Genomic DNA, 26973 nt, shown 5'->3' with positions numbered 1-26973 from the left:
TTTGCTTTAGTGAGGTATCCACCTGCTGGTGGAGTTATTGGTGGTGGGCTTGGCTGCCTGCTGCAAAGCTGATGGCTTCTCACTCCCTCTTGTGAGTGATAGGCACCCTCGCAGGAGAAAGTGTCCAAGTCATGTTGCTGCCGCTTCTGCTGTGAGTTTGTCCTGGGGGTTAAGATTTCTTTCCCAGAGAGAGGAAATGTAATGTTACATTTCATGAGTCCAGTCATCAAGTGTGCTCACCCAGTCAAGTCGTTAAGAGTGCTCACTCAAGTGACCTCCTTTGACTAGGAAGGAAAGCAGAGTAGGAGAAACAAGTCGTCAGTTCTTTTTTCCTTCTCCTTTTTTTTTTCCTTTTAAATTCTTACTCCCTTGTCATTTTTCCTAGCCAGATTTATGAAACAATGAGTTAGTGACAAAATTCACAGCTGGCCAGAGGAATTATATTTCCCTCCCCAAACAAAATGTTTCAGATTGATATATTAAACACATAGAGAGAAGTTTTGTTGTTTTTGGTTTTTTTTTTTTTTTTTTTTCTTCCTGCTTTTCTTTGCAAACCCTTCTATTGTAGGTGGAAAGCTGTATGTCTTTGTTCCTGGCCAAAGTGTCAGGTGGGTGTGAGTGACTGTGCTGGTGCTGGAAGTTGTATGTTTGGAACTGTTTGTTCAGTTTTGGGCTCTGCAGCCTTGCATGGCATCGTGGCTGTGTATCTGCAGTCTCTCCCTAGCTTGCCTGCAAAGGCAGAGTACAGGAGGGCTTCGGGGGTTGTGGTGGTGCTGCCCAGTGGGTCGCAGTGCAGAAGGTCGTACTAAGTGGCCACAACCAGGTGCAATGCTTTGCTCTTGCGATGCTTTGCTCTTGCACCTGTGCTACTCCCAGTCTCTAATCCAAGCTTGCAGAAAGAGTACCAATATTTTAGCTCAGTACCATACAGTGTCCTCTTGACCTCCATATAGTCACTTGAGAATTAATGACTTGTCATGGAACCACAGTTCATACTTTAGGAAGACTTCTGGATTAGACTTGAATTTTTCAATGTGTAAAGTACTCATCATAATTTCAGTAAGCCTTTCTGATTATTATTTATCATGAGAGGTGAACTGTGCTTTCAGTTGCATGCCTCAAATTCCTGGTGCTGTGTGGTCCAGTGCCCCTGTCAGAGCTGGTGAAGCTGTTCCCTGCTCAGTTATTCTGTGCCCTGTAGTACTCCTGAACTGTAATTAAGCATTCGGCCTTCTCTGTGGTATGCTATGTGTAGATCCTATCAAGGTGCCATTTCTTCCCTGTTGTTGCTTTTCTTTCGGCTACTCTGTATGTTTTGCAGGGGATCTTTTCAACATCCTTCTTGAAATGCGGGTTGTATGAGTACCCATGTTTAAGTAATGGTAATATCAAACTGATTTACAGGAACAGAAAACACGCAAGTTTAGCAGGGAAATTATACCTGTTTATACAGGCAAGATATGTGTTTATCTTTTGGTTACCATGTCAAAATAGCATTGTTTATGTTTCATTTTGTGTTCACTTTAGGATTCAAAAGCTTTTTGTTAGTATTATTTCTAGAAAGGAAATTTCCTTCCTATACTCTCACTCATTAGTGACTGACTTTGGGGTCTTCTGGTAGTGTTTTTGAAGATATCTGAGGGCTGTTTCCTCAAAATCGGAGACACTGCAGGCAAGGATTGGTTCCAGTGCACCAGATAGAGGAAATCGCAGCTTTGTTTTAGAGAAGTTCACTGTGAGAGCTGTTGCTTCCTTGAACTCAGCCTTATCTTAAAGAAAGGTAATGTATTCCCTGACTCATTTTTTTCAAGTAAATTTAACCTTTTCTAGCAGTGCACTCTCTGTCTGCTCTTATTCCAGTCTATTTTTTTCTGCTTTCTGCCCCACATGCCATCTGTCTTATTTTCTAGTTTGTTTTCTTTTTAAGTATTCTAAGGTAATGTAGCAGATAGAAAAGCAGTATGAATATTGACAAAGCATCGCTGCCACCTTGATTCAGAGGGGAAGAAGTGTAGGTGGCTTTCTTCCAGATCAGGTGATGCTGTGATTGCAGAAAATCCTTGGGCCTGCCTATGTTGTTACTTTAGAGGAGATGCTGTGTGGGACAACTCGGTGTTGTCAGTGGCTTGACGCAGCTTCTGTGCTGTGTCAGTAGGCTTTTGCCGTAGTTAACTGTCTCATGGTTAAGTAGTGCCCCAGTCTGGTGGCAAGGGTTTTATTTTACTAACAACTTAAGAAGTATCATTTTTAGAATGCTTTTCAAGCTGCTGTACTGATGCCGAAGACCTGGGTACTTGTGATAAAGCTGAGTTTAATCTGTATGCAGATTTTGGTAGCTGCAGCAAACTCAGTAAAACTTTGTAGGCCAGAGAACGTCTTGAATTCTTTCTTCATACTTTCTCACAAAGGTTCAGAATTCAGGGAAGCATTGAAGTGAATAATAATTTTACACACAAGGATTTTTTTGCATGATATTTAGAATTTATATTAAAAAGAAATTCTTCTCTTATACAAGCAGTGTTTGGCATTTTGTATTCCCCTTTTTTCATCCTGGTTGCTGATCAAGCCTTTTGTAGTGAAGCTGCTGAAGACTCCTAAAGGTAGGAGCTGTGGTAATCCATGACATAAAATCTGGTCCATCCCTTCTGTCCCAGCTCCTAAAACTTCTGAAATGAGGTATTGTTTGGTAGCTGTGTGGTGTAAGCAGTGATACCTTGGTGACAATGGGTGAAGAACCAAGGAGATGAAACTTTTACTTTGTTATGGAACAGTGAGCTGAAATGTGGCCAGGCGTGTGGTGACAGATTGACTTTGCCTGCTGTGAGCCAGTCACTTGTGCAGATCCGGGCCAAATGATTAACGGCTGATGAGCATGAAAGTCCTCTTGCCACCCAAGTATTTGGGGTCAAGTGACAAGCTGCCTGGGTCGTTGTCAGGCCAGTTAGGAAACAAATTGAGAACCACAAAGGAATGACAAGGGTGGCTTTCTGCCAGTGCCATGAGTTGTTCTCCAGTCCTCGTGGTTAGGTATTGACTGAAGAAATTTCATTTGGTTTACAGATAATTTGGTTTTTGGTTTTGTTCTGTGATGTTGTTTTGGTTTTTTTAGTGTATGGTGCTGGGCAGTGTTGGTTAGGTGTGTCTTTTAGTTAGGGATGAATAGAGGAGAGCATCACATCAGTGTGCAGAGGCAAGGCAAGAACTTCCTGTGACATCTGCATTTGTGTCCTGCTACAGTCTTACTTACAGGATGGAAACGAAAATCTCCTTTGTTGGGCTTCTGCTGATGTGTTTGCTCGCATCACATATCAAACGTCCATTTGTTTCCTTTGATCAGGAATTCCAGATTCCTTAAAAAGGGTCTCTGCTGCTAACTGATCCCTCAGTGGACAAATTTTTGAGTGGGTTGTTTGTTTTGAAAATTGGATTCTGTTTGTAGTGCATAACTTCTGTTAGTACAAGTAACACACGGGTTGTCATGAAAAGAGATTAAGGAGATGAAGATTAGTTTGCTTTTCTCCTACACTGTTGACACTGTGCACCTGACCCTATTGCATGAGAAGTAAGTTTCAGTGTTTTGTCAACTAGTTGTGTCCTTTTCTAAGCCCTGCTCTGGTAGTTCCCAGTCCCAGGCTGACCCTGGCAGATAACAGGCAGTTTTTAGGGGTAGGGGACTAGAGACTGATATTGAAACCAAAATTGTACAGCGAAACCAAGAAATAATGAACCTTTTGCAGGGAAGCTGGAAAGAGCAAGGAGCAGGAACCCTAGGAATGAACCAGATCTTACGCACTGGCATGTGTTGGGGATGGTGAGCAGTGGGATAACGCTGCATCCAGGAGAGAAGTTCCTAGCCCTTCTGCTCAACTATGAGCACAATTCAAGTTAAGTTTATGAGAAGAGCAAGGCAGGTGTCTTAGTTTCTTTGTTTTCCTCCAGGGAAGGAGATGTAGGCTCAGACCTGGCAGAGCAGAGCGATACTGGTCCTTCAGAATGGGACCTTGCTGCATTAGGAATGAGCCGTGATTGAAGGCTGCTGTGTATGCAAATGTACGTGCAAATGCAAGAGGAAAGCCAAGGAGGTTTGCAAAGGAAAGGTGGTGCAGCTGAAGGAGCCACTTGCAGCACCAAACCTGACTTTGAAGGTGCATCTGAGGAGACATGTATTTCTTTTTACTTGGTAGCTGTCAGGTGTCCATTTTGTTGTGGACCAGTGTATAGTTTGGGATGTAAAGGCTTCAAGTTACAAGATTGATTTCTTGGGAAAAAGTGTCATCTCTTAGTAAATGGTAACAGTCCTTCAAAAGCCTCATTGTGGTTTCTTGTTTGTTTGTTTGTTTGTTTTCTTTGTTGTTGTTTTTCTGTGGTTTTTGTTTTGTTTTTCCATTTGTTTGCTTTGGTGTGGTTGTGGTCTTGGTTTGGATCTAGAAGCTTTGTACAGAATCAGACTTCCATGGATGTCACATGGAATCAGGACTTCACACTCAGTACTGAGTACAGTTTACAGATCTTAACTGCTTTGCTGTCAGCATTATATTGTAATTAAAATGAAAAGTTGTACAGTACTTGGTTTTACATCTGTTGTATAAGTTTTGATTTAATCTTCATGTCATGTACTGTTTTTTGTGAATTCTGTGAATGATTTTCTCACTGAAAGCCTCTAGGATGATAGAATCACGTTATAAATTGGAATCTACTTCATCTGGCCTTGAAACATATCTCTTTTCTTGCTTCTTTTCACTTATTTTTTTCCCCTTCTTTTTACTTCCCTGAGTTCAGCATGCAGATATCTCAGAAAAGCAGTTTTGATCTGTGGAAGCTGGACCTGTTCATGAGGTCAGCCTGGCCATCTGTTTGGGATTGGATGTATGAGTTTTAATCCTAGGTCATGTCAGAATTATTGGCAGGAACATGAGTAGGTTTATGGTTAAACTTGATGACCCTCAAGGTCTTTTTTAACCTAAATGATCCTTGATTCTGTAAATCTACCTCTGAGGTAATACCCTTTTCACAGGTAATGTGTCAGTCCTTTTTAACTACAAATCACTAATGCACCTCGATGGGGTAGGTGCAAACTGCTTTTTGTATTTTTTTTTTTTAAGTGTAGGTCTCTACCCAGTTTTAACAGATTTTCAAAGACAAAAATTTTTCCTTCCATTTTCCAAAAATGGAAGGACTGTGGCCCCCTCAGAAATAGGTACTTTAACATGGTAAAAAGCAAGGCCAAATCCAGAACTTACTAATGCATTAACTGCTTTGGCTGGCTTCAGCTTGAGAAGGGGCAGGCAGTTACATTGATGTAGCTATAAACAAGAGAATGCAAAGTTTTGTTTGAAACGTTAGCAGCTACATCAGGTATAACCTGTGGTGAACAGAAGTTTAGCAGCTTTCATCTTTGGACCCCAGCTGTCCACACATGTGCTTAGTTGTCACAAACATAATCTGTGTGAGTAGTCCCTCTGAAAGCACTTGGTACAGCAGTAGAGAGCTCAGAGTCTGTTGTGGCACCTGGTTGATGTGGCTGAGATGGATGGCTTTCATGAAAATGGAGCACTGGAGAAATTGAAGCTATTTGTCATTTTTCTGACTTCGTGGTGTTTGATTTTTTTTTTTCCCCCTCCAGCAAAAGGAAATATCTGGCTTCGGAATGCTGAGTTACTTTGCTGATACTATCAGTGTAAGATATTTGAATTTTAGTTGCAAAATTAGTCTGTTTTGTTCAACAAGAGAACCTCAGTTCTGTAGTAGTATTTAAAACACTTGAGTAATCTGAAATTAAAATATATACTGCTTCACCAGAAAACTTCTACACATCTGTTTTATGCAACAGTACTCAAGCTTAATTCAGGTGTATTTTTAACTTTTTTGTTGTTTAGTTAAGCCCTGAACCATCTCACTGATTGAACACATGCAGAGTTGAGCAAGTAAAAGCCCTATGAGATATGCTGCAGGAAGGATGGCATGTAACAATCTTGCATGAATCATAACATTGTTCTGTATTTTCTGCATACCTAGATATAGGGAACTTCACTTACCTGAATAATTTTGAGGAGTTAGCTGTGCACAAATGGTTAGAACACAGAAAAATATAAAGAGCTTGTCTGTTTCTGCTTCTGAAGAAGCAAGCAGCTCCTGAAAGAGTGGCTCTCTAATTAGCAGGTAAATGTGACTGCGCTCTGGTGTATAGCAAGGGGAATTCCATTTGAGAGGGGATGTTTTGCACTGCATATAGTGCAGGGTGACTCTGTACAAGGTCAGTAACTGTGTGTAGTGTTCCCAGGAATCTGAAGTGGAGGAAGGAAAAAAGGTAAGATAATAGAAGTTTTCAGGATGTTTCAGAAGGGCAAGAGAACTAAATAATCTTCTGTTACACAATGCCTGAAGGGATTTTGCTAGGAAAAAGGAAATAATTAGAAACATTGGTGCTTCTAAAGACAGGATTCAGTCTATGTGGTGTGAAGAGAGTTTGATTTATTGTTGATCATTGTAATTTTGATGCACCTTACACTGCCAGCATTGAAGCACCTGTGAAGATACGTAGGTGTAATACAAGGTCACACTCAACAGACTGCAATAAATTTCGCAGGTTAAGCAATTGAAGAGTAAATAAGGAAGGTTTCCAGTGTTAATTTTGTACATTACAAATGTACAGGATTTTGTGTTACAATTAAACTGTTCAACGCTGCTTAATATACAGTGTAAGCATGTGACACAGTTCAGGTTGCCATGGGAACCTGGCATTTTGGTTCTGTTAGCAGTGTTTTAGATAGGAAAACATTAGCATTGCATTACTGCTAGACTCCTTTCTGCCCCCACTCCTCAGCTTCTTTGCTTCTCAATGGGGAGGTAGATGACAGAAGCAGCGATGACCTGGAATTTGCATAAATCAGGGTCAATTGTAAAAAGAGGTTTTGAGCTGAAACTTAAAAAATATAATTTTACCTTCAAGCAGCTTTTGTGTCTAGTTGCTTTTTGAAGTAATGAAGTGTGTTAATACTTACCTTTCACAATTCACTGTCTCTGGGTTGATTTGAGGTTCTTTTTCTAAACAGCTGAAAATAATGGGGTACTTCTTAAAGAGAAGTTTCCTGTAATTTTTGCAGTATGATTTTGTAAATTGCTGGAAATGTGCTTGACATAAAAAACTGACCATTTCCAGTGCTTTCTGTTAGACTGACAGATTTGTTCATCATGGGTTTCTTGTTGCCTGGTCTTGTCCTGTAAAGCATTAAGAACATATTAATCAAGTCTCATTGAGTGCAATGGGAATATTTAATATAAACATTTGGGACCTAAACTAATTAGTAATTGTAAACAGAAAGTGATTTATGGTACCCGTGATTGACAATATAGGTGATTGTGCCAAGCATCAAGCCACATCTTTGTGATTTAGAGGTCTTGAAGCACCAGTCTCTTTCTGCTCTACCTCAGCTTTATTTACATTTCATATAAATGCCTTTGTTGTGTTGGTGAGAAAAGAGCTGAGAAGAGAGCAAGTTTGCTGTGAAGCTGAGGTCATGTATTTGTCTTTCGTAGTCTGTCATCCCGTGAATGCCGGCACTCATCTTTCCATGTGTGCTTGCTAATGCCCACAGAACAAAGTAGCTGCTGAGGGAGTCATGCTTAAGGTTTTCTGCCCAAACTTTCTGCTGCAGGTCTGTCTGATGTGGGGGTGTGCTTGTAACTCAGTCATGTGCAGCACAGCCTGCTGGAACGGGGTGTGAGCTGTGTGGTGGGATATAAAGTGAAATGCAGAGACAGAGCCGCTTCTGCTGAGTCTGCTGTGAGTCATTGGTGTAACTTTCGGTGGAGGAGTGTTACCAAGCAGCTGAAGTGGGCAAAGGGGAGAAAGGCAAAAGGGCAATAGTGCTTGAAACTGACAGCTGCTTGCTCCATGGACAGATTCTTAACAGCCTGACACAAGGGAAAGCCTAATTCTTTGGCTTGGCACTTTGGCTGGTCAGGGTCCCCTTGACCACCAAAGGATATTTGCTGTTCATCTGTCTGCTGCGATGCTGCTGTTTTGCCAGTGCAAATCCCACTTTGTGACCGGTGTAGGCTAATTCATAGAAGCAACTCTGGAGTGTGGCCAGGCCTGCAATATGTGACACTGGATCCACTGGCCTTTAGTAGCATTCTGAGCATGGGAAGAGGGGAATCTAAGGAGGACTTGATCATGGCCCTTGTAAACCTGGTAGAGAACCTGTAATTCATTGGGTCTGGGTGTGATGTGGTTGCTTGTATGTATCTTTCTTGACCTTATCAAAGCAGATATGCAGTGCTTTCTTTGAAATACTAAACAGATTATAAGCAAGGAACCTGATAGTGTTGACTGACAAAACAGCAAGGTAGTGCTAAGGGGATCGTCTAAATGCTGGTTGATGTGTTGAATGTTCATCAGTCTTTTGTATTTTAGAAAATTGCAAGTACTTGGTGTTTTAATTGAATGTGGAGGAGCACATACATGAAAATCTTTTGTGTATATGCCTACATGCTCCAGGCAGAGGTAACGGAGCAGTGATACCCATCTTACCCTTTCTGGGTATGGTACACTTCATCTTTCTATGGTTCATACAATCACAGAGTCATTAAGGGTGGAAAAAAACCTCTCAGATCATCAAATCCAATCTTCAGCTGAATCTGATGTCTGCTCATTTCTTGAGCACTTCCAGGAATGGTGACTCCACCACTTCCTTGGGGAGTACAATCCAATCCTTAACCACTATTCTAGCAAATAAATATTTCCTAATATCTACCCTGAACCTCCCCTCGCACAGTTTAAGTCCTTTCCTTGTGTCCTCTAGTTGCCTGGGAGAAGAGGCTGACTGCCTCTTCCCCACCTCTTCTTTTTGGTAGTTGTAGAGGGCAACACTCTGTATACCTGTACAACGTGAGTGTGAAAAACTGCAGGGTAAGAGGGCTTGGACTTGATGCTTTATTGAATTGGGGTAGGTTGAAACAGGAGGTACAGTAAGATGAAGGCATTAATTATTTTAAAACATCTGCAGCAGTGTTCTTGTTGACCTAAAAAGGAGAATCTTCCCAGGTGGCCTGATTTCCAACAGCACTGTACTTTTACATTTGGAAGAGCATAGCACTCTGCCTGTTAATAGTTTATGGTGTGTTTTGTAACCAGTTTCTGTCTAGCAACTGAAGCTGGATTAAACAGTGAAATGCATTGTTCTGTATGGAAAATGCATCTGGTGATATTCAGCTGCCAATGAGGAAAGATTAAATCTTGGTGTTTTTGTCTCATGATAACCTGACTGGTGATGTGGAATTTCTGGTAGTGCATTTGCTTCCTCTTACCCTGTGTGAAATATGACAGCCTGAGTTAGTGGGTTAAAGCCTTTTCCTGAGTAAGGCAGGAATAATTTGTCTGGAGAGTTCTTTGTAGCTGAATCAAGTTTTGTTATTGTTCTGTTTCGAAATCAGAAATGTGTCTGCCACACTGATTGCTGTTTATTTTATTTGAAGTTTGTTCATGTGGACAGTCTATTGGAAATCAGTAGGGGCACTGAAGGTGTTCTAAGCTTAAGCCTGTTCTTACTTCATCAGTAGGGAATAAAAATGCTTGAACTTTTAGTTTACTACACCACTGTAGGGGGGATAATAAACTCCTAAACACTGTATCCTGTTCCTCAAGAGCGAGGATGTTTGTTTTCTTTGCCTGTCTTATCTCCAGATCTTATCTTCACTGTCCTTGAGAGCCCACAGCATCCAAATAGCCACATTGTATCTCTTTATTTCTCTCTATTTGGAGACACGGAAACTGTGACTGTTCTGTGTTTAATATGAACAAGAAATCTAGAAATTGCTTCTGCTTGCACACTTGTTTTTGTATATTTATTTTTTGTGGATTTTAAGAGTGCACCCTTGTCATAAGAAACGTGGCAGGTGTAGTACTTCAAAGATGAAAGGCATAAAGAAGGGTTATTCACTTGAGCAAGGGCTGAGTGAACCTCAGGTGGAGTAGCTCTCCTGGGTTAGTTTAGCGACCTCTAGTTGTGTCGTGTACTGGAACTTCTTTGTAGAGCTTATTAATGGTTTAGAATTAACGGTACACTATACATTATAACTATGTAATTATATTAAAATAATTCCATATTTCACATAGCTTTAGAATAAACAATTTTTTTGTCCATTCTGTTGAGTGTATTAAGTTTGTGCTGTGTTTTACTTCCTTGTGTTAGGTACTTTTCTGAAAGCTTCCAATCTCACTTTTTCCTAGGTCATTCTGCCTAAAGAAAAGACTCAAAAAAGTTGTAGCTTACTCTCCTCTTTGCTGGCTGTGCATTTCTATTATGTTTCATCTTGCGGTGCTGTAGTGTTTATACAGAAACTTTTATCTTTTCTATTACACCTAGTAAAATATACTAGCAGAACCTAAAAGCAGTAGAACTCAGCCTGGTCAGTCCAGTCAGTGGGGCATTAATGAAATGCTGCAGAGTTTAGCATTTCTCATAAAGTACAAGTGTGCATTCACTTTCCTGGTTTTAAAAATGGGAGGTCTGTGGAAATGAATGCATGAGTTATTATTAGTGTTTTGGCTTGTAAAGCTTAATAATAGGCATTTAAATGACCAGTAGCAAATTAAAATGTTTCCTCTTCCATGTTAAACTTTCTGTTGCTTTATGTTTAAGGATAGTCTGTGTTTTTATTTATTTGCATCTGTACAGTGCTCTGGTAACTGCTTTGGGCTCATCAGAGGCACAGCTAGCAGCCCTCAAGGGTTCAATTTCAGATCTAAGACACCGAAACTACTTCCTTTCTATCTGTGATTTGTTCTACAATTTCTTACTCTTCCAGCTTGAGAGATCTTTTTAATATTGCTCTTGAAGTACTACAAGCATACCTTGTCTTTTTCTTGGTCTTAGTACTGGCTTGTTGGTGTAACCCTTGTCATATCTTGCGCTTGCATCTTTTAGGGGTCAGAATTGGCACGTGTACCCAGAAGATTTGTTTTTCATAAGAAGACACTGTTGCAGACTTAAGCCAGATCATTAGTAAGGCTTTGTGTCTGAATATGACCAGTTTTGGATGTTGGTGTTAGAGCAGGTGATGGGAAGCGTGCAGTGCTGTGAACAGATGTGTGTGGTGTTTGTAGTCTCAGGGGCAGGGGTATAATAGAGAAGCAAAAATAAAAAATTACTGTTGTCTGGGACACTGTACCAGAGAGCAGATGAGAGCTCTGACAGCATCCTGTTCCCTCAGCACAGTGGGGTCTCCCTGTTGCATCGTTCTGTGGCCATGTCTGCTGGGCTGTCTCACTGGGAGTCTTGTGCCTTCATCTGCTTTGCCTTCCTAACTGGAAAATTTGTGTGTAGACCTCTCATCTTCCTTGCTCGTTGTTTACAGTGTGATTGTTGCCACTGTCTCTTGCATTATGAGGCTCCTGCTAAGGTTTGGAATACACTACCCTTGACTTGGTTTTCCTAAAGTCAATTAATTGCTTTTTTTGCATACTTGTTCCTTGCTGAAGGAGTTTAGTGAGCTTGGATCCTTAGAGGAGTTAGAGTTAGCCTTTTTATTTTCTTCTGTGGATCTGAGCTATGATTCTTATGTATATTCCCACAGCACCAGATAAAATCGAGACTGTGCTATTGGTTTCCCAAGTTAACCAGTTTAAATTTCACAGAAAATAACAACTATCTCCTTGTGAAAGTAATCTCCTCCTGTGTTCTCACTGCTGCTGGTTATTGAGGCTGGATTAAAGCTACTGGGAGGATACTTGCACGCATTGCTCTTCCGCTCTCTTTTGAGCATGTGGAGGTCGTTCTGACAGTTCAGCTCCCCATTTGCAAAGCAGGGAATTGCATAATTTTCCTGCCTCATGAGAGGTTGAGAGATACTGGCTCTACAGGATCATTAAAAATATGTCTAGAGAATTGCACTATCTTGAATGTTTCTTTTCTCTGTATATTTTTCCAGGACTTGCAGTGGGCACAGATGGCCAGAGAAAAGCTATCAAGTCCACTGCATGTTCTAAAAATAATCAGATGCTTCATTGGCTTCTCCACTGCTGTGCTGTGGGATGTACTGTTGTTCATGTGCTCAGTTTTGGAAAGTAATGCTCACAGCTGAAAGATTGCTTGTTGATGCTTTAGAGTCAGCAGACAGGATTTCTGGTTGCTTACCCCAGAGCACAGCAAGCAGGACTTTTTCTTGTTTCATGAAAACGTGAACTGCTTAAACTGCAAGTAGCAAAGTACATTATTCTTCATGCATGAGAAGGGAAGGAAAAGGGAGAAAAAAGAATTCTGAAAAATTGATACATTTATCAGTCTTTAAAGGGTACTCTGTTCGCACACAAACTTATTTTTAATCTTCCTTTCCCTTTGTTTATCCTTGCACTTAGAGCATCTTCTGCTGCTAGTTTGAATGTACCAGTGCAGGAGGCTGCTGTCCTGCAGTGTCAGGTTGCAGGGGGGATAGCAGGACCTGGAAGCAGATTCTGGAGGTCTTGAGGATGTGGTGACAGTTGAAGTGGTGTGGGTATCCATGGTCAGGAGTTCAGTCTGTTCCGGTGATTATAACATTTTAAATTTTTGTGGCCTTGTTGGAGAATTCCCATCCTCATTACAAATTTTCTGTAACATCCCCAGAACTCCCTGGCAGCAAGACTAGATAGACAAAGCAAGTATCCAGAAATGAGTAAATATAAATTAAAATATCCAGAGCAGTAGTACTGAAATAAGAAGGAACAGTGTATGTTTATGTATTTTGTTCTTTTCTTTATGTAATTATCAGGTGCTGACACTGGCTAAATTTGGAGAGTGGCAATTTTTTAACAGGCTCCTTACTGAAATGCATTGTTTGGTTTGCCTTGAAAATGCCTAATTGAAGGATTAGGATTGATGTAGACAGGTAATATAAGCTTTTCAGTCTACTCCTGTTTCTGTGTGTAGAAAAGGTTAAACTGAGCCTGAAATTTATATAAAATCAGCTTTGTCATCCTTTGAGTTTGGACTGAACTCATGACATATGAGTAAGTTGTCTGTTTCTCAGCATATAAATATCCCCCGAATAGGTACATTTTTAATAGTCTGCTGATTCAGTATTCATCTGTACCAAAAAGGAGCTGCCAGGAAGCCAAGATTCATTTTAATCATATAGCCTTAATAACATTTTAAGCAGGTGATAAAGAATACCATGGATTTTTTTGTTCTTGTAAAATATCAAAGGACAGATAGGGGAGAAGCGTGGGGTAGGTTTGCCTTTTTTTGATACAACTTTAAATTGTCAGTGACATCCTATGAAGTAAATGTGGCTTTTGTGCTGTTACTGCTTTAAAAACTAAAATTGGAAAGCACCTCTCAGAAATGCTAAATACTAGTTTTCTGTAGCAATTACTGCCGGCTGTGCTATGTACCTCGTAGCTGTCAGGTTTTCTTTTTTTTTTTTTTTTTTCCTTTAAGGCAACTAGTGCAAAATTCCCAACAATACAAATAAACTCAGAACTTAAGAAGTCGGCATTCCTAATCCGTTTGCTATTTCTAGTACTATGTTTTCAAAGTATAATTTTGAGACTTTAATATGCCTTTCTGGAACAACACCACTGTTTCTTCTGAGAAGGTAAGCTAAGTAAGTTTTAGGTCAAGAGAGTGGAATCTGACATTAAATTATGTTATTATGAAAATTTACTATAATTGGTGACTGGATATTATATTACTGTATGTTTTTAGTGGTGAAAGAAAAAAATGACCTGAATGCCTTTGCTGTGTCTGGTCTGTGGATAACAGTCCAATTTTCTGAGTGGCCCATCTGTTATGAATATAATTATTTAATTTTTTTTAATCCTTGATTTGTTCCACCTCACCATGTGAAAGCATTTACCTAGTGTGAGAAGAGTGAGCTCCATACCCATGTTGGTATTGCTGGCTTTGTTTAGCACTGATGAAAGCAAACAGCAACCCTCACCCTTGGGGAGCTGAGCAGCGCCTCGCTGGTTTGGTGCTGGCATCTCCTGCAGCATCTGTGGTTAGGTCCAGGCTTAACCCCCTCTCCCCTTTTTTGTGCCCCTTTTTGCTGAAGCAGGGAGTGGCTGCTCTGGCACTGGGCCTGACAGGACTGTGGGCAGGCAGGGCTTTCTCCTCCTGGCTCCCTGGGTCATAGTTGCTCTCTTTGTCTGCCAGCCTGGAGCTGGGCAGGTGCTTCCCTGTTTGGGGATGTTAAATCCTGGGGGAGGAAGGGAATGAATGGAAAGAACATGCCACTGACTCTTGCATGGGATTGGACAGGGAGGACAGATCTTTATTGTCTCTGTTCATCCCTACTGATCTTGTTTCAGTGGGGTGAGGGACTCTTCTTCTTCTCATTCCCATGGGTCCTGCTGTCCTTGTGGTCATGGGTTTAATACTGTATTGCTGCTTTGGGGTTATTTGATAGTTCTTGGTGTCAGTGTGAGACTCAGCTCTGGTCTGTCAGTGCCCTCATGCCATATCACACGGTGTTGAAGGGGGAAAAGTGGTTCCTCTTTCTTTGAACTCTTTATAATTTGCTGTGGAGGTTGTAATCGTACACTTTGAAAGACTTACTGTAACTCTAAAGGCAGTGTTTATGAAGCCACCAGTTCTGATCCTCTAGAGATGTAGGAACCTGCCCCAGCAGGGAAGATAGAGATGCATCAGAATTCTCAGGAAGTATGTGGTATCTTCATACAGGCTGAATGTCTGGGCTGGCCAATTTGTTCTCATGCTGCTGTTATGCTTCTGTCATGTAGGTTTCTGTGTCCAGCTGAAGACTGCGTCACGTATTACCTTGCAGAGGTAAAACAGTATTCTCTTCATAAAGCTAAAGATGTCAGATATTTGCCATTTAAAGAGTACCTGTTACTGTAAGACTATCCAATGTGTAAAAAGGAGAGCAGCTTGATTCTTGCTGATGCACTGGCTGTATTCAAAACTAATGAGTTAGAAAAAATGCATTTTGAAGAAATGGGCTTCATATGCTATGGATTAATCATCCATCAATAAGGAGAGAAAATTTTGACAAGTATCTCTAGTAGACTCTAGCATGATTTGTTCCTGGGCTTTTCAAGTAGATTAGCCTGTCTTTGCTGCATCATCTCTTTTGTTGACATCTGGCAGTCTGTAGCTTGTGATCTTTTAATGCAGGGGAAAATAATGGGAACTGATTAGGTCCCAGAGGACTTTTCCTTCTTTTGCTATGAATCATAATTTATATGGCTTCCATTTCTTTGTTATGCAGCCCATTAGACTAAAATGTTTAGTAGTAACTTATGGTTTGAGTTTATTCTGAAATACTGATAAAAACTCTAAAGTTAACTTATTTTGTATGTGTACACAAGTCATCAGGGTATGTCAAATATATATTGAGGAGGGGAAAATGATAAAACATCTTGGCAGGGATCTTGGACAGCAGTTTATGTGGCATGTTGTTAATTATGGTAATTATAAAGCAGTTTGGAAATTCTCAGCTCCTGTTTTCCAGGTGCCTTGGTACAGCATTCTGCCAAGAGGTGGTGATTTTCATGGCAAAAACCAGTGTTACTGGTCTCCCTTTTTTTATTTTTTTTTTTAACTTCTCAGATAACCTAGATAACCTTCCCTAGTCCTACCTGTTTCAAGGTGATTGCATTTCCTCTGGAGAGCCAGAGATCCATGTTTTTCCCTGTATGGTTGTTTGAACTTGTATACTGGTCACAACAGTCAAACCTTGAACTGTTGAATAGAATGTAGATCACTCTTTTTTCCTTTACATTGTTTTAAAACTTTCAGATCTCTCAGAGTCTTACAGTATTTTTAGTAATTGAAAATTTAAATTTGAAGTGAGCATTGTATGTCTTAGTGGTTATTCTGTTTGTACTAGTTATTTCCAAAGCTTCACTTGATCTGCTTGTCTGGGAAATGCATGAGACCTAGAAGATGTTTGTTATGAACTTGAAAGTAGTGTAATCTTTCCAGAGTTTTAAAACATGATGCTGTTCTTCGGGTTACCTGCTTTGCTGAATGTCTCTTTCACTGCAGAGAAACTGGCCTGAGTGCATTTATTGGTTTGTCTTATTGTATACTAAATGGATACTACACGACAAACACTGGTTAAAGTTTTACTTCACTTTGTCACTGGTTGTATTTCCACAACCTCTTGGGTTTTGTAGGTGTTGTTGACATGTTGATTTATGGACTTCCTGTTTTTGACTGTTCTGTACAGGAGTCTCTGCCTGGATATGAGGTGCTGATGGGAAAAAGAGCATCACGCTTGGCTGCTCACCTTGCCCATTTGGCTGTGAATAATGGAGACCAAGGAGGAGAAGAAGGAACGGCGACCAGGCTATTTTGCTCGGTAATCTTACAGAGTTTATTTCAATGTTGATTAAAATACATGACTCCTTATTCTGCCTTTTTCACAAAGCTTTATGGTTTTTCAAGCGTGCATAAAAATGAAACCTACGCTGCAGTGTTTGTCCAGAAAGTGCTTTCCTTGCTGTATCTATGATGTTTAAGTGGTGATTTTTTTCTTTTCAGTAGCAGAGGAAACTTGAATTATAATTCTAATTTGTAATAATAAACTGTTCTTGGGTGTTTAGTTGCAAATTGCACTCCATTTGAGCTTCAAGCATTGAGTTCCTGGACAGTGTTGATAAAAACAAGAATATCTGAAACATATGTGTGTCTAAACCTGATGTTTATTTGATTTCAATAGAAGCACAGATTAAGTAGTATTATCTCACAGGGTAAGGCTAGCTAAGAAAGGGTGATCTGACTAAACTCTATCGTCTTGGTAAATAAAAGTAATGTTTTTTCTGTCAGTCGTTTTTATCATTTGGAATTCATGACTGGTGATTTTTAAGAAATAAGTGACATTGCTTTCTTAATAACTTGTCTTAGTTAATTTAGCAAGTTTCTAATCATCTCTGAGTTCTGATTTACAGGAAGAGCCAAAGCTCACTTACTCTTGGGAGGGGATAGGAAATAGGTTTATGAAATAAATCTTTGTCTCTAGGATGTTTTCTGTCCTGTTGAAGAGGAGAATTGTATCCTGTTTCCACTCAGTGCTAAATAACCGTAGCCTTAGTGCATTACAGGCATTTAGAGATATGCCTGTCACAACATTTAGAAGTAGTGTGGGGAAAAGTTGCTGCTTCTTTATTGCTATTCAGGTTCTATGTGGTGGTGGCTAAAGACTGGAGGAAGTTTTGGTCACGTGTTAATGTCTGGTGACATTTGGAGAAATGCAGTTATGTTGATATTGGCAGAATGTTGCATTTTGGGATTCTGAGAAGGGGAAATGGATAATGGCACCTAAAACAGAGGGGGCATTATGAAGGATAAAGCAGGAGTAGCTAAAGGGATTGTACTAAGGAACAAGTAATTTTGTGTTAAAGAAGACTCAGGCTTTGAGATGGATGTCTGAGTAAGATGCTTTGGTATTGAGAATGTTATGTGGTCTTTCTAAGTGCTGTCTGCTAAACAAGTGGAAAGCCTCAAGAGGCTTTCAGCAAAGTCCTTGACAATTGTATTTAATCTGCTTTCCTCTGTCATGTTGTGAGTGTTCTCTTCTAAAAATTCACAGGGGCAGCCTGTCTTATATGTGCATAGGACATTGAGTAAAGTTCAAAAAGATGTGAAATCGATTTGTAGCATTAGCACTTACCTGCTGTGTAACTTTGGGGAGGTTACCCGTCTCTTTCCCTCCCAGCTTGCATCTTTTTTCTTCATCTAGGTTGCAGACCCTTGAGTCTCCACTCTAAGCAAACTTGTGGATGACTTTTACGAGAATGTCCTTGCAGACCCTCAGGTCATGTGTTAATAGAATCCAAAGTCTGTCAGTAGGTGTCATGTCCAGCTTTCCTTCCTGTACACTGTGTGTGCAGTCAGGGACAGAAGCAGAACTGAATTTACAATTAGCATCCTAAGTGTAGCACACTTGCTGTAGTGGACAGGTGCCGCAGAGTCTTGCAGAGGAGCAGTTTAAATGCTTTGCACGATGACTCAGATAAATGTCATATGAATACCTGAAAATGGTAGGCAGATTATATTGCCTTTAATACAAAGACAGTTTCAACAATGTCCCTGTATTTTTTAAAAACTATTTAAAATTTTGACTTGATGTCAAATTTTGACTTGACACAGAAGTTACCAGATTAGGTGCCTCATATTGGGACACAGATAATTTAATCAGGTGCATGCTTTGGTGTTGCTATCAGTTTGGGTCATTTTGTACCTTAGAATCTGTAGAAACTTGTTCTGTCCTTAAATTTAAGTACCAAAGTTTGATAAGTTCTGGCTCTCATACAGTTTTGTGTGCTGCTTCAAACATGCTGCTTTTCCTGCCAGCTTGGGCTCACATTTAACTATGCTAAGAGGAACCATAGCTGGTTCTCAATCCCATGTGCCTCTGTACTTCCGCTGCTGATTTTTTTCCCTTTATGTCTTATTACTGTTCTGTTTTGTGAGTCTAAGGTGAGAGTAGTATTTACAAAATCCAAGTTTTTGTGGAACAAACATTCTCTTGAAGAAAGACTCTTCACTTCACCTTTACTTTAGTCTTGTTTTTGTGTGTGATCAGATGCTCATGGGAGAAGACTCTTCTGTTTACTACGGAAGAGAGCAGGAAATGGATTAGACTTCTTGCCAGCAGGAGGAAAATCTGTGTTTCTTGTCAGGGGGCTGGGGAAAAGGACTCCACTCAGGGCTGAGAAGAAGGATCCCTTTTGCTTATATTGTGATTATGCAGAGGAAGATGTTTACATTCAGTGCTGGTGGAATAAAATACTTAATATGGTCCACTAAGTAACTAAATGAAAATACACAAATTTTAATAGAAAATCTCCTTAATGTGAGGGGAAAGGTTATTATTACATTAACAAGTTCAAAAGCATTAACTGGAAAATGGGAGATGATGCTTTTTCTCTTAACTCCTGCTAACAGAAACCCAAGTTCTCTGTTGGCAGAGCTAGGGAACATGTGAACATGCGCAGTGGGACAAACAGTTACCTCACTGCCCTGCCATCATCTCAAAGTGTCTGACTTCCCATCAGTAGGTGTCTTTTGACCTTCAGGGTAGTGTAAGCTTGGTGCCTCCTGGGCAGCTTTTAGTAGGGGTGGTGCTCAGTGTCTGAGTGGTTATGTTTGCAATTCTTGGAAGGATTAGCTTGAGAGTCCCAAAATATGTGCTGACAAACCAGCTCTTGAATTGCAAGATCAAGATGAATATGAAATTGTCTGCATCTGTGTCTCCCAAATTTAGTCTTGTTTACACATTTATCTCTAAAATATTTGAAATTGCTCTATAGAGTGATTTCACTAGGTAACCCACTCAGCCATCATATTTTTTTCCACCACAGATAGTTATGGTCCTAGTGCCTCAGTTTTCCCAGGTCTTTCCTCATCCCTGTGGCAAGCTGAAATAAAACCTTCCCCATCCATTTTTGCTTCTTACCAAATGCAATTTTCCCCACTGTGTTTTGCGGTAAATGGCTTTTTTTTTTTGCCTTGATTGGCAGGAAACCAAAAAAGTGGTTTTTTTCAAACAAAGTAGAAATGTCTTCAAAACTTTTTTAAAGAGTGATTCTGTGTGTAGATAAAATATAGGAGTTTTAACAGGCAAGAAGTGAAAGTATAAGAGTAACATGTGAGCCTAAATTTCTCTTATGCAATAGGTCCTTATTTAACTGTTACTCCTACTTAAAGACTATTCTGTGTAGTTAAGTTTTCTTGCCTCCTTTTCCCAACTATGTTTTTCAGCTTTTCTGTTGCCTTTTGTGTCACTAGCTCCCCAATGGACCAATATCTGTACTGGTATTCAACAAGTCCAGAAATAGACAGCATAGTGTAGTGAATGTACATAGTAGCACATCTATGTATATTGACCCTACTGTGACATTTGATGCTTTTATTGTGATTATATTCCCATGAACAGATACAACTTCCTATTTGCCTCTGCCTGTGCATCTTCCTTCTCACAGAATGCAGAGCTTTCTGTTTTCCCTTGCCCGTTGCGTAGGCTTGAGTTCAGGGGTACTTCACCAATAAAATCAGTGGCCATTAAAATTTTAACTTAATTTAGAAAGAAACCGCCGAAATGTGTGTTGTGTTATCACATGGAAAGAATTGCCTTGGATATAAATTGGTAGTCTGGAAGGCTGAATGTACAGCTTGAAAGTGGAATTGATTTGCATATGGTATTATGTGAGACTGGATATCTTTGAGCAAGCAGTTGAAGGATATGAGAAATCATAAGGGAAGAGTTTGAAAATTTTTTTGAAAGAATGAGAAGAGGGTCTCTTTCAGGTTCAAGTTTTCTGGGTCTCAGCATTCATCACAGCAAGTTACTGAGCGTTTTCCATGCTTTGTACAATCCTGTGTCAAGTAGCTGTCTACTGCTGTCTTCGGGAGAATAAATAAGTATGCTGTATTTGAAAAAATGCTGCTTTTCTACAAGTTGTCCAAAACACATTAATTTATTAATTGCTATGTCTTCAGCTTGTGGTGACCTTAATCTGAACAATCTGTGTGGAGATGAACTGTAAAAACCATACTTACGTTGAATGATTAGTTTCAACATAAGTTGAAACTTAATAGTTTCCAGGCAAATTACGAATTTTAGTTTTCAGTTTCTTTTTGGTCACCACTGAGAACCAGATTTCAAGCCAAAAATGAAGCACTTGTATTAGGGAAAATATCCTCAGTGGGATTTGGGTGCTTTTGTGTTTTTTGAAGTTACATTGGTCCTGCTACCACCATTCTGTTGAGAAAACTACACAGATGTCAAGGACATACTCCAAAAGCCATCCCAGTAGGCAGAGACTCCCTTTAGCTTCAGGTTGTTAATACTTTTTCAGAACTTGAAGTCAGTTGCATAAATTGATGCTCACCTCCTGTTTCCTCATGATGTCAAATCTAAGGGAAGTGAAGGAATTCACAGCATGTTTTAAGTTCATTTAGGTTCTTAGCTTAGATACCTAAATTTACATCCATACAGAGGAAGGTTCATACATTAAACTCCAGATTTAAAGAAGATAAAAATAAGTGTTTACTGCAGTTGTTGTTCACATGTTACCAACTTGAATTTACAGCTTTTTTCCCCTTCTAATTATTTTTAATACTTAAAAATAAATAAAATCATACAACAAATGGTATATAGCTTTTCAGTCACGTAATTGGTTATGACCTAACCATAGATTTCCTTTTAAGTATTCACAATAGTTTGAACAGTAGGAATCATTGACACATAGCTACTGAGCTGTAAACAGTTAGAGTCTGGAAAGCTCGGGAAGGCATTGTATGTACTTGTCATGTTGTTATGGTTTTTCCCTGATCCTTGCTCTTGGCAGCTGTTGGTGGCAGGATGTTGGCGTGCACAGACCCTTGTTCTGACATGCCGTGGTCGTTCCCTTGGTCAGTCTGTTGCATATTGCAAGCTATCAGATTTGTCAGTATCTCATTTGGACTTTTCCTGCCTTCTGTTTTATTCCCATATTCAGTAATCGTGCACTGCATATTTTTTATACCTGTGAGTGTTAAGACACAGTGAGATGATGAAATAAAAATGCAGTAAGCACAGCGGGACTGTGTGGAAAAGGGCATTAGTGGTGGCTGGAACAGAGGAAACCCTAGATAAGAAATACATGCACAAAGATAGTTTCTTGAGGGCGTCCCATGCATGTGAGACCTTTTCATAAGTTTTTCTGTTAGGTGTGGTTCTTGTTGTCCACACTCATTATATCCACGTAACAGACTTCAAGTGTTGGGTGCTCCTCAGCTCACTATTCCTAATAGTGTTCTAATTGTTCTAATTCCAGCCTCCTTGCAATTGTTTTACTGAGCTGACGTTTTGATGTTTATTCAGGTTTCCTGTAGCACCCATAATTTATTTTTTGCTTTTAGGAGGAAAAGTTTTCCACACATTGTTTTTAAAACAAACCGTCACGGAGGTTTATCTTGGGTGTGAAGAGTAGTCAAGTCAAGATCCTGGAGATGCTTAAATATTTTTTAAATGGCTCTAGGAAATAATACATCATTTCAATTCATCTGTACAAGGAAAATATCGTAATTCTCCTTCCAGATATATAAACATTACCTCATATTCCGGTTACTGAAACTGAATAACAGTATCACATTCACATTGTTTCAGGCAATATCACGTATGCCTGAGGCATTCTATTTTTGTAAGAAAAGGCTGAATATATCACTACTTCAGATTTATGGGATGCAATGGTTATTATTTGCTCTGTTATTTAGGGGGTGTGTGTACAGGATGGTTGATTTGCTGTGGTGGATAGCTGGAAAAAACCTCATAAAATATTTTCTGAAAAATACAGTATTGCAATTTACCTTCCAGGTACTTATGCTTGAGGGGTTTCAATGTTTTTAGCAGACTTTCTGTCTTCTGTGCTGTAGGTCAGTATTTTAGTTGCCCTTTGCAACTGTCATAGTGTAAGGTATTAAAAAGTGTCTAGAGTTTCACAGACAGCATCATTGGGACCTGTTGGGTGGAGCTTTGGGAGATTGGTCAGGTCCTTCAGATGCTTGAGAGATGCTTGCTATTTGTTGCTTACAAACTTCTTAGTGTATATATACGTATAGTTTTCTTTTTCTCATGGGTGTAAATCTGGAGAATGAGGGTTGGGAAGGAAATTGAACCTGCTTTTTCTGAAGTGTTGCATGATAAAAGTTGAACAGCTGTTTATCTTGGGTACTGTTTCCTCATCTCACATTGGAGTTGCTTTCTAGAATCCGAAGTTTCTGTGTTTGCAGTGGTGTGATTCTGTGGTGCCGGATGGAGTTCAGCAGAAGAGCATGAATCATCATTTTCTGATTAGTCTTTAAATCACAAAATTATTCCCAATATGAGTGCTTCCTCTGGGAAACATAAACAAGAGAGTGATTTCTGCAGTCTTGGTTCTTTCCAGTGCTTTCATCCTCAGGAGTAGTAGAGTCATTTAGGATTGAAGAAAAATTTTGGTACTGGTAACAGAATTAGTGAAAGTATTTAATGAGGCCCTGAGGCTTTCCTCAGGCTTCTTTAAAACTTTCCAGAAATGCTGTTTATGGAGATACAAAGCTTATGTAAGACAGGAAATATGGTTAACCTTCTCACCCATTCACTTCCCTGCCTGTGAAGTGGGACTTGGGTAACAGTGTGGCCTCTGTATGAAGGGGCTTTTTTTAGGACAGAGAAGAGAGGTGGAATTTTGTGATCTTGATTTCTTTGGGAGCTGTATTGCAGACTAGGCAGAGAAAAGAGGGTAGTTAATCTTCAAATGTACTGTGTCACACCAGTAATTTCACAATTTTTCACCTTGCAAGGTTCTTGTAAGGTTGGATTGTTTGACAGGAGCATGCAATGACCTTAAGTTTACTTTTCCCAAAGGGACCTTTGGGTGTCTCTTATCAGCCTTTGAAAAGAAACTTATTTAGCCTTCTTTATAGAACATAAATAGTTACACGATGGGCCTTTTGTTGTAGACATCTGTGCAGATTTGATGAGAGTTGCTATTTACATCGTTGCAATGTAATTTGTCTTCCTTTACTTCCCTTGCCTGCAGCCTACAGCTGGGAATGCCGGGCACTGAGGGTTGTACTGGACGTTCCCGGTGGGCCATGCCATTTACCTTTTCACTCCTGGAGGGATTTAAACACTTACCTCAAAAATTATAAAATTTGTAGGCTTCACAAGGTGGCTTTCTGGATAGGTAAGATACAGGCTTCTTACTGTATCTGATATAATATTTTTAAATTGCACTGTTTCTGTAGTGTCTGCAGATATGTTCTTACCCCTTCAGCCTCCCAGGTGTGTGTTCTCTTCTGTTCTTAGGCTCTTTATATATCTACTGCATGAAGTTCTGCTTAACCCCAGTGAACTGTTTTAAAATTAAGTCTCGCTTAAACACTGGTGGAAATGTAGCATAGTACTTGGCAGAAGTGTGGTTGCATGGTCGATTTGAAAGTGTTATTGTTCAGATGTTACTGAAAGGAGGTGGTCACACTCAGCCATCTGCATTTGCCATGTCACTTACAGATGACAGAGCTGTCATCGCTGAGCTGCTCCAGCATGAAGGCGCCTTCCAGAAGCAGCCACCTAAAGAGATACCTAATGGTACCGACTTTTTAGTGGTGCTGTAATCATCTTCTGCTCATGCTCTGAGAAATAACAACTGCCTTACCTCCTTTTGGCAGCAGTCTTGGTCAGCTCTCCTGTGCTTTGTACCACGTGGTAGTAGGGAGTAGGCTGTCCAGTATTTTGAGGAGAACAGTCAGCACTGTAAGCTATGTTAGAGTTTGCTGGTTTGAAGAAAATCGGTTGATAAGAAGCTAGACATGCACCTTCAGGGAAGATGTTTCTGCCTCAAATAAAATTGCCTGCTTTTGTATCTGCTATTATTCAAGGCTTTTGCCTGTATGGTTTTAGCATGTCTATTTCTGGTAAGGGTGCCGCATGTTTAAGGGGAAAGGGATGAATGATATCAGCAGGAACAGGAAAGGGGCAGTTTCCCCCCTCTGTCTGAGAGATTGGAAAGCTCTGTATAGCTAACTAAGGGAATTCTGTTGGTAAGAGAGGAAATACTATAGATCCTCTCTGGGTACACAGGATATCTGCTTGCACTGTGTCTGAACTACTGGTTGTATATTCTGCAGTTTTTGCCCCATGCCTCTGGGCATTGGGCTCCCCACTCTTATCTCCCCAAGGAAATTAAGCTTTTTGCCTCTGCTCTGGGGCTTTGAACAGGGTAAGAGTCTGTGTGGATATTCCTGGTGGCCTTGGATTCCCCGTGGTAAACTCTAATGCCCTCAGTGTTAATCCAGTTCCCAGACTGTGTTTGGAAGGGATTTCTTCCAACCCACCCTGCGCCTGCCAATCTGATTATGTGGAGGTGAGCTGTAAGTGTAGGTTTTGGGTGTTTTTTTTCCGTCCTTACTCTGTAGTCTGAGCAAGGAGTGTTTCCTAGGATCATCTGAAATTTGAAGGTGTATTTTACCTATGCTTTAAGTGTTTCATGATATTCCACTGAGATCTGTGGGATTCCTCCTCTTGATTTATGTGAGAGAAAATCCCAAGGAGAGCTGCAGGAGTGGTTAGGAATTTGAGGAGCAGGGAGATAATTGTCCTTATGCTGGAAAACCTTTGTAATGTAAATGAGCCATAAATCAGCTCTCTGGGTGTCTTAATACACTGAGTGTTTTTCTGTGAGACAGCAGTTTCTGGCACAAAGAATGTGTCTTGTATAACACTTAATATACTGCTCATAACTTCAGGCTTTTGCTACTATTTTTCTGGACTGGCTGTTTTTATTTCAGTAGGTGTAAGCTTAACAGCTAGCCAATCACTGGTAAACTTAGTTTAAATTATATTATGGTTTTGGCATAACAGTGCATTTCTGTCATGGATTTTTACTTTTAGTAATGCTTCTATAAATAAATGGCTTGAAGGTGTTAATCACATGTTTCAATCAGACAGTCTTTAAAAGTCAAGTCTCCTCAAGCAGATTTATCTGTATGCTCACTGTTAGTAAACTGTATGTTAAAAAGATGATGCTTCTCTTTCCACCTGGACCACAGCAGGTGCTTCATGTAGCAGTTCTGCTTGCCTGAGGCTGAGAAGGAATTTTTGTTGTTACAGAAATGTTCTGTGTTTTAAATACTGCCAAAACTTTTTTTTTTGGCAGTCCAAAACTACAGCGTATGACTCTGGTCCCATGGTCGGATGCATTTGAGCAATTTATGCATGTGAAGAACCATACTGTTAGGTGTTAGAGAACAGTGAAAGCTGCTTGTAGGAGCTGAGCTGTCCAGGCACGAGTGGTGGGAGCAGGTCCAAAGCACTGTGGCTGCAGGGAGAAGTGCCAGAGCACTGGAGGGGAGGCCAGCAGCTCCCTATCCACCTGCCATAGCAGGGGTAGGACCCAGCATGCCAGGAAGCTTTCCTTCCCAGTCCAGAAGGGAATGGACTAGTGGACATAATGTCAGGCAGCAGGACAGAATGTCGCGGAGGACCTCCCTGTTCTGGCTTGGGCTGGCTGGATTTGGAAGGAGGTGATTGTCCTTGAAAATAGCAGGAGGCTGAAGATAGCTGCTGGCCTACTGTCCCCACCACCCTCCTGCTCTGCATCTGCGGGGGAGGAGGCGGCGGCGCTCAACCCCCCGGGTGTGCTGCTGCAGGAAGCGAGGGCGCCTGGTGTTAAGCAGAAGGGCTGCCTTGCAGCACTAAATTCAGGAGCACTGTAACTTCCTGGTTTCCTCAGCTTATTCTAGGTCAGCTACTGGCTCAAGTGCAGTGAGACCTCATGGACTTGCAAAGTCCAGAGAACATGGACGTAGAGCAGAGCCTCTTCTGTCTTCCTGTTGACCCATCTTCCATCATGCTGACAGAGGGCAAGGTTTACTTTCTGCTTTTTCGTTTTCCCTGAAGAAATTGTTTCTTCCCCTTCCAGCCATATACATTTTGACTGCAGGTTAAAAGTTTGAGCTGAAGTGAAAATGAAAAAAATGTGAACTATCCTTCAGGCATAAATAATATATTATTTGATATAAAATCCACAGAGGAGTTTTAAGATGTAATAATTAATACACATTTTATCTCTTTTGGGTGTAATTGAGGACCTACTACACTACTGTAATGGTGCAGCTGCTGGAAAATATCAGACTGTGTCAAATTCTCATTTTAAGGTTTATGCTTGTTAGAAGTTGCACTTGTATATGCCTGCCACGTGACTGTCTCACATAGGCAAGCTCTCCCGGCCTTGTCATCTTTATACCTGTGGTTAATAGTCTTTTCACTACGGTATTAAAAAGGTGGTGCCATATTATTTTGTATAAAAGATGATGCAGACCCCTGTTTGGAATGCAGATTGATCATGATTGTCACTTATGAAATATTGGTTCTATGAGACAGTATCAGCCATTACTTGAAACACTGAAATTACAAATTCTTTTTTTTTTTACCCCTCCATGTCAGTATGGCTGTGTGTCTTTTCAGAACTTTAGTCCATGTAACAAGATCATAAGTGCA

General features: G+C 40.3%; 1 protein-coding gene across 7 annotated transcripts in view; it reads left to right on the top strand.

The window, feature by feature from the left end:
• NCOA7 (nuclear receptor coactivator 7) overlaps window positions 1-26973 on the top strand; it is an 86501-nt gene that overhangs the window by 8864 nt on the left and 50664 nt on the right. For 6 of the 7 annotated variants that reach the window (XM_066179248.1, XM_066179247.1, XM_066179249.1 and 3 more), the window contains one exon: window positions 16174-16305. In XM_066179248.1, the coding sequence (XP_066035345.1) occupies window positions 16256-16305 (50 nt within the window). In that variant the 5' untranslated portion in view covers window positions 16174-16255. Of the gene's footprint in view, window positions 1-14691; window positions 14769-16173; window positions 16306-26973 lie in introns of those variants that run through there. The other variant, XM_066179251.1, reaches the window with a different exon arrangement.

Source organism: Chamaea fasciata, unplaced genomic scaffold (assembly GCF_029207755.1).
Source record: "Chamaea fasciata isolate MVZ Bird 193981 ecotype frontalis unplaced genomic scaffold, bChaFas1.0.hap1 SCAF_3, whole genome shotgun sequence".
Taxonomy (NCBI): Eukaryota; Metazoa; Chordata; class Aves; order Passeriformes; family Sylviidae; genus Chamaea; species Chamaea fasciata.
Note: the sequence above shows the minus strand (reverse complement) of the source record. Positions and strands in the feature narration are given on the sequence as shown.